Source organism: Martes martes, assembly GCF_963455335.1.
Source record: "Martes martes genome assembly, chromosome: 3".
NCBI lineage: Eukaryota > Metazoa > Chordata > Mammalia > Carnivora > Mustelidae > Martes > Martes martes.
In genome coordinates this window covers 181,442,943-181,451,265 of record NC_137890.1, presented here as the reverse complement: position 1 = coordinate 181,451,265, position 8,323 = coordinate 181,442,943, and the positions used below count along the sequence as shown (strand labels likewise).

Sequence of the window (8,323 nt, the reverse complement as noted above, 5' to 3'; positions counted from 1 at the left end):
AAGAGGAGGTAGCTGCATAGTTTTGTGTGTCCCGCTCAACCTCTGTAATTTTTGTCTCTTTTTACAGACCCTCAAAGTTCAGAGGTTCTGTAACATACATAGGTTAATTTAGAGCCTCAAGGGGAGTCCAGATATCCTTGAATATTAGTGGCTAGGGTTACTGTTACTTAACTATATTACACATTTGAAAATCTGATGTTTACAGTAGTTTTGAAAACCTATTTGGAGTATGATTGACACGGGAAATGTTTTTAAAATTCCAAAGAAGATATTTAAAAATGAACCTTCGAAACACATCGATACACAGAGAACTCGAATTAAAAGTACAATTTCTGCCAAAAGAAATATATTGTAAGGACCTATTTTGTATTTTTATGTTTTAGCAAGAGGCTTTCATTGAGGTTAAACAAAAACCTTGTTGTTTAACCCTTAAACTGTCCCTGCTCCCCTTCCCCCAGGGGATTCACTTAAAAACAAGTGGGGGTGGGGGAAACAAAACAAGTCCCGGAAACCAGCTCCAGGTAACAAAGCCCAGATTCAAAGGTGGGTCAGGCCAGGTGGAGACATCCGATCAGTAGGGGGTTGCATACTGTCTCCCTAACTACCAAGGAGTATGGGCCCCTGTCTTTTGGGAACCCTTTTGGCGCCAATCCTAATCAAGGTGTAATAGGCTGATTCCAATGTCTACTAGGGTAAATTGTAATTCAATTGGTCACCTGTGCATGGCCAGGCCCAACCGCATGGCCTTTGCCCTTAAAAGCTAGACTGTGAAACAGAGAAGGGTCGCCCTCTCTTGCAAGAAGTGCGGCCCCCAACGTTGGGTTAGATTCTTGATGCTTGGCGCGACTTGACCTTCGCTTTGTATCAGTCTCGCTCCTTTAATCACGGACCCCTTATTGGGGCATAACAATATAGCAACATTTTGTTACATTTGCTATAGACCCCGAAAGAGTTGGCATATTCAATGAGATAGGTTTCATGCTTAAGCAGTAAATCATTTATCATAGACGTTCTAAAATGCAATCTCGAATGATTTCTTAGCGAATCGCAGCGTGTGTGTGTGTGTGTGTGTGAGAGAGAGAGAGAGAGAGAGAGACAGGCTTTATGCCGTTAAAACTATAAAATCTATACTTTTAGGACGCGTTCACAAAATGGAGCACCAGTAAGTAATGGGCCTTGCCTTCATTATCCATAATTAAAACTTGTGAGATAAAAGAGGGATCACAGGGGCGCCTGGGTGGCTCAGTGGGTTAAGCCTCTGTCTTCCGCTCAGGTCATGACCTCAGGGTCCTGGGATTTAGCCCCCCATCGGGCTCTCTGCTCAGCGGGGATCCTGCTCCCCCCCCCCACCCCGCCTGCCTCTCCACCTACTTGTGATCTCTGTCAGTCTATGTCAAATAAATAAATAAATAAATAAATAAAATCTTTAAAAAGGTGGGGGGATCTTAGGGTATTTTTATGCTAAATACTAACGAGCATTTTGCCAGGGGCTGTGCTAAGTACCTCTCATAAAACATCCGATTTATTCCTGCAGGCCACTCTGTGCCGTAGTATTTCCACTGTTTTACATGAAGGAGATGGAACCTTAGAAATTGCAATTTACTGCAACTCTAGCGTGAGGAACCCGTCACTGAGCAGTTCGCGGCTCCACTCCCGAGAAGCGTCTGGGAGTCACACTCAGCACTTCACAGAAATTCCTTTGCGAAACAAGGAGCATCTACCAGTGCTTGACTCTGACACTTCCCAGTCCGGGTTCGCTTGGGTCGGTGGTTCTCACCGACGCCAACAGCTTTGTTCCAGAAAACACACACCCCCTCGCTCCCGGAGTCCGATCCTGTAGGTCTGGGATAGGGTAGAGAAATCAGCGTTTCTAGCAAATTCCCCGGGGCTGCTGTGGGTGCTGGTGCTCCAGGGGCCACAGCGTGAGAATCTCTGGTTTACGGGTTTTGATTTAAATCACGGGGACAAGTGTTGGTCGGGGCAGAGCGAGGGTAACTGCAAACGTGCGTTAGGAGCCCGGACTCCGCTTTCCCGGGCGGTTCCGACCCCAAGTCCTGGGCGTGGCCCGAAGCCGCGTCCGCCGTCTCCTCCGCCCCGGGGTGCAGCCCCAGCCCGGCCGCCCGCCCTCGGCGCTCCATTGCTCTCCCCGTCGGCCCCGCCCGGCCCCGGCCCCGCCCCCGGCGACCCATTGGCTCGCAGGTCTCGCCGGGCGCCTCCGCCCACACGCCCATTCGGCGGAGCGGGCCAGGCCGAGGCGCTGCTGCCCGAGCACGGGATCCGAGACGTGGCTCCCAGGCGGAAGAACCATGTTGGACTTCGCGATCTTCGCCGTTACCTTCCTGCTGGCGTTGGTGGCAGCGGTGCTCTACCTCTACCCGGTAACCGCCGTCGGGGCCTCGGGGGCTCTGGCCGCCGCCCCAGCTTCCCGCGTCCACGTCGCTCTGCACACGGCGGGCCGCAGGGGGCGGGCCCGAGAGGAGGGTTCCCGCTCCCGCCCCCTCTCCCGCTCCGGCTCCGGCTCCGGCTCCGGCTCCGCGCGGGGCCAGCTCCCGAGCGAGGGACGCTGCGCGGGCGCGCGGGCAGCGCGGAGAGGCGGAGGCGGGCGGCGTGGGCTGCCCCACCACCCCTCAGGCGCCGAGAGGTCCAGAGCGCGTGGCCCCTCGGGTTCTCAGGGCCGTTCCCCGGGTCCTGCCTCCCCCCCGCCTCGGTTACCGTCAGCGCGAGAAGTACTTTTGGGTGGCTTTTCGGCAGTAACTCTGCCAAACCCAAATCACATTTTCCAGTGCGTCTGGGAGGAAACTTGAGGATGCTCCACTCCTCGGCCCTTCCCCGAGGATTCTCCCAGCATTTTTTTTGCAGCGGCTGCCTTGCCATCCATCTTTCCTCTGTTACGACTGAAACCCGAAATCCTTAAGGTCCGGACCGGGCTTGCTCTTTGCAGGGCCGCGGGCAGTGAGCATTACCGTGGGTTAGTGCGTGAGTCTGACGTAGCGGCCGCGCTTCAGCTCCGAGTCTCGTCCCAGCCTCTTTCTCTGCTTGCCTTTGTCCGCCTCAGAGAGTGATTCTGAGAACGGAAGGAGCTAGTAGGGGAGCCGTCATCTCTTAACCTGTCTACAAAACAAGGGGGTGTTTTTGTGGAAAAAGTCGTAAAGTTGCCGAGCACGCATCACTGATAATGACCGAACACCTTCAATGTTCCTTCCAGAGCTGGCAAATGGTCTTTTTTTTTTTTTTTTCTTCCTTCCTGAGAAACTAAGCCTTTCGTGGCTCCAGATCTTGAGTTTTTGATAATCTATGAATGAGACTGTCCTTTGATTAGTTAATAGAAAACAACACTGTTTGTTTCAGCCAAATACGTGTGCCACGTAGGGTTCCGTGTGCTGGGGCTACAGCAGTGAACAGCCAGGCAGGAAATTCTTGACTCACTGAATGTGTATTCTGGTGAGAGGAAATAGATAAAATAAACAAGAAACACATAGTATTTTTTTTTGATTAGCATATAATGTATTATTAGCCCTAGGGGTACAGGTCTGTGAATCCCAGGTTTACACACTTCACAGCACTCACCATAGCACATACCTTCCCCACACAGATAGTGCTTTAGTGTTAAGTATTATGGAGCAAAATAAAGTGGGTTGTTTCCAGAAGGCATCTGGAAACGTTGGTCAGTTTCAAGTACGCTGGTCAGTTTTTTTTAAGGAAGCTTCGTAGTGTTTTCCAGAGTGGCCGCACTAGCTTTCATTCCCACCAGTAGTGCCAGAGGGTGCCTTTTTCTCCACATCCTTGCCAACACTTCTTTCTTGTGTAAAACTATGCTGTGATTTAGTTATTGCACTACTGGATATTTACCCCCCAAAAGCAAAAACACTAGTTAAGAGGATACATGCATCTCTATTCTGTAACAGCATTATTTATAATAGCCAATTTATGGACGCATCACAGGTGTCCATCGATAGATGAATAGATAAAACTGTGTGTATACACACAATGGAATATTATTCAGCCATAAAAAAGAACGATCTCTTGCCATTTGCAATGACATGGCTGGAGCTAGAGAGTATAATACTAAGTGAAGTAAGTCAGAAAAAGACAAATACCATATGGTTTCTCTCATAGGTGGCCTTTAGGAAACAAATGAACAAAGGGGGAAAAAAAGACAAACCAAGAAAGAGACTTTTAACTATGGAGAACTGATGAATACCAGAAAGGGAGGTGGGCGGGGAGGAGTCAAATAGGTGATGGGGATTAAGGATTACAGTTGTGGTGATGAGCACCAAGTGTTACATAGAAGTGTTGAGTCACTGTATGGTACACCTGAAACTAATATTACACTGTATGTTAATTATAGTGGACTTAAAAGAAAAAGTAGGATGGTCAAGAGATAAGGAGAGCTTTGAGCGGAGACCTGAAGGGGATGAGGGAACAGGGCTTTCGGCTATCTGGGAAAGCATTCCAGACAAAGAGAATAGCAAATGCACATCTTCAGGGGGAACCAAACTAGTATTTTACAGGAAAACAAGAGTAATACTAGTGTGGCTGGAGTGGAGTGAGGGAGAGACTAGTCTGTTAGAATGATGGGGAGGAAGGGCAGATTTTTGTTGCAGGCTAGTTTATGGACTTGGCTTTTATTCTGAGATAAGCACTGGAGGGTTTCAACAGAAGAGTGACATTTTAAATGTAAGGGAATTGAAATTTAGTTTTACTAGTTAAATTTGAAAAGAATCATTTAGACTGCTATGTTAAGAATAGACTTAGAGGGCGCCTGGGTGGCTCAGTGGGTTAAGCCTCTGCCTTCGGCTCAGGTCATGATCCCAGGGTCCTGGGATCGAGTCCCGCATCGGGCTCTCTGCCTCGCGGGAGCCTGCTTCCCACCCCCCCCCCCCCTTCTCTGCCTGCCTCTCTGCCTACTTGTGATCTCTGTCAGATGAATAAATAAAATCTTTAAAAAAAAAAAAAAAAGAATAGACTTAGAGGCCTGGGGCAAATGGACTGGTTTTAGTCCTTAGGGAGTCAGTGTTGTTGCTGCTTATTTAAATACAGTTCGGTTGGAGCCCCAAAAGTGCCGGTGTACTCTGCTTTCCAGATGCCTTCTTCCTCAGCCACCAGGAGGGGTGGGCACCTGAGCGGTGACTTAATTTGGTTCATCAGTGGTTACTCAGTTGAAGAACTGGGATTTCATTCATTTTGTTTTCCAAAGATTTTATTTATTTATTTGACAGACAGAGGTCACAAGTAGGCAGAGAGGCAGGCAGAGAGAGAGACGGGGAAGCAGGCTCTTTGCAGAGCAGAGAGCCCGATTCGGGGCTCGATCCCAGGACTCTGGGATCATGACCTGAGCCGAAGGCAGAGGCTTAACCCACTGAGCCACCCAGGTGCCCCTGGGATTTCATTCTTTTTTTTTTTTCCCCCTGGGATTTCATTCTTGAAGAAACTCATGGAAGGGCATATTTCTCACAGGTTCACATACTAATTTGTACAAAAATGTCCTTGGTGCAGCATATGCCAAATTATTATGAAGATTGTTCTTGAGTATTGCATGAAGGCTACAAAGTTGAAACAGGGAAGCCATGAGTGTGAAAGCTTTAATTTATCTACTTGATTTTCTATTTTTGTAGCCGTAGTGCCTGTTTTTCTCTTTTCTGACCACCAAAGTCTTCTGACGCCCTGTCTTAAACCTGAGTTGATGTATGGTGGGAGCAGCTGATTATTTAAGATATTTTCATGATTCTTTTTTTTTTAACTCCCCCCTTTTTGTATGTAACGATGAAACATCCTCTAATGGTTTAACAAGGAAGGAGAGAGAAGGACCTTAATTTCTTTTTTTTTTTTTTAAGATTTTATTTATTTATTTGACAGAGAGACACAGTGAGAGAGGGGACACTAGCCGAGGGAGTGGGAGAGAGAGAAGCAGACTTCCCGCTGAGCAGGGAGTCCAGTGTGGGGCTTGATCCCAGAATCTGGGATCATGACCTGAGCCAAAGGCAGCTGCTTAATAACTGAGCCACCCAGGTGCCCCAGGACCTTAATTTCTGAGTGGAGGAATCCCCTTGTGTGGAAAAGTAGGTCAAAACTATTATCAGAAGTTTGCCTGTGTTATTGCACCTGACTTTAAGATCTAAAAAAAAAAATTTTTTTTGCCACGTTGTGCCTTTCCTCCTGGAACTGTAAGTGAACACAATGCTAGTACCTGTTTAAACTGTGAAATGGATATTGTTACAGAGAATACACCAGAGGCTTTCTCACTGTTAAGCAAATAATGCCCTTGTGAATGTATGCTCTGTGGAGAAACCCCTGTAGCTTTAGCTTCTGACGCTGTCTGTCTTATTGAAGAATAAATTTTGGCTGCCCCTCCCCCAATTCTTATGTATGACCATGGAAATGACCATGGGAATGTTGCTGAGGTAGGTACTTGAGTAGAGATGGATCCAGGAAGAGGATAAACTTCTATAGGAACAGGAGTCTGCGGGATGAGGGAAGACCTGGGGATGGTGGTCTTGGCCTTCATTGGTGTCTAATATCAATAAGGGAAAGGTCATAATAGCATTCTGGGTAGTCTCAAGACACATGGTAGTGGTGAGGTTATGAATTGGGGAGATGGAAGTTTTGCTGGGTCTTGTCTGGGTACATGCCAGTTTGGGGATCCCTCATCAATTTAGCCATCTGGGAGATGTGGATGTCATAAAGGGTGGGAGAGCATTTTACCTGGAATTCGGGTTCATGCTTCATTTAAAAAAATTTTTTTTTAATTTATTTATTTGACAGAGATCACAAGCAGGCAGAGAGAGGAGGAAGCAGGTTCCCCACTGAGCAGAGAGCCCGATGTGGGGCTCGATCCCAGGACCCTGGGATCATGACCCGAGCCAAAGGCAGAGGCTTTAACCCACTGAGCCACCCAGGTGCCCCTCATGCTTCATTTTTGCTGATGAAGTGTAGAGGTTGCTACAGGAGCCATTTTATCCAGAGTATATACAGACTTCTAGGGCTCCTTCTTCCAGTTGGCTGGAGTTGTAGAAGCCAATATTAGACTTGTTGGGGAGGGATTAGTACTAGTATTTCCACATGGTTAGAGTTTATTCACTCTTGCCTATCAGGAGTTTTTTTCCAAATATTTCAACATTTCAACATATTTCAGCATTTCTGTCATAACACCACTCTGTGAAGTTGTCCAGATATTCAAAGACATCAGTTGCGTTTTCTTTCCCATGAAGATACCCGTTCTGGAGCTTTCCATCATCCTTTCCCAGTTGGTATTGGTTACAGTCTCTTTCAGTTTAGCTCTTGTCCTTTTACTATCATGGTGGATATTCTCTTCACCTGTGTTGTATACCCTATTTCCTGTATGCCCCACATTTCTTTCTTATTTCACTTCCTGTATGTGCTGCAGCTCATCATTTTCCCGAAGCTTCCTAAAGATGTGTGCATGGAAAATACATCTTAAGAGACCTAGCTTGTTTGAAAATCTTTCTGTTCAAGTTATACTCTTCAATACTAGTTTGGCTTCGTATAAAATTCTAGGTTGGAACTAATTTGCCCTTAAAATAATAGGGGCTGCTACCCGCCCCCCACCCTGGCCTGTATCTCCTGAGTCTGAAGTCTCGAAGTCTCCTTCTAGAAGGATGGTGATCACAGGAATGGAGAAAGACATCTAAGGCGTCTAGGGGATCTGTACACCAACTTTTCAAGAATTGTTAGAGTCTGTGTCTTGCCTTGTGTCTTATCCTGTCTTTTAGTTACTGAAAACAAATCTGATTGCTTTTTGTAGGAATTCTCCTTTCTCCTCTGCAGACCCCCAGAAGAGACCTCTACAATGTCAGTTAATCACTTCTCCAGCAGCTTAACACTTTCAGAAAATGCGTTGAATTGTTCCACTCCCATTCTCTTTATCCTTGTTTTCTCCTTTTTTATTTTTTCACTTTCATTTAGTGGGATTTCAGGAGGAAGAGATAGTTGATGAATGTTATCAATCTGTCATGTTTGAAGACAAATCAAGAAACTTGTTTTGTCATTAGTAATTTTAGCCCCGGGGGGAAAAAAAGGTAGGATTTTTTTTTCTGCTACTGACTTTATTTCTTTCTAATTATGGAGTTCCTTCCATCCTTTTCCCTTCTATTTATATTAAACTTGACAAGGTTCTGTCATTGTTGAGACTGTGGGACAAAATACAGTGTGGTTTTAACTGTTATCAGTTAAATACAAGTTACACATACTGGTATCTAGATAGCGTTCTTGTAGTATTTAGCGGAAAGAGTAAAACTCTTCAATTAGTACCATTCATTCTAGTATTTCTCTTTTGGCATACCTACCCCAAAGGAGGAAGAAAGTA

General features: G+C 46.3%; 1 protein-coding gene across 1 annotated transcript in view; it reads left to right on the top strand.

Moving 5' to 3' along the window:
* The first annotated feature begins 2,231 nt into the window (after nucleotides 1-2,231).
* CYP20A1 (cytochrome P450 family 20 subfamily A member 1) overlaps nucleotides 2,232-8,323 on the top strand; it is a 58,239-nt gene continuing 52,147 nt past the window's right edge. Inside the window, exon 1 of the mRNA XM_080799334.1 lies at nucleotides 2,232-2,378. Within this exon, the coding sequence (XP_080655460.1) occupies nucleotides 2,307-2,378 (72 nt within the window). The 5' untranslated portion in view covers nucleotides 2,232-2,306. The remainder of the gene's footprint in view (nucleotides 2,379-8,323) is intronic.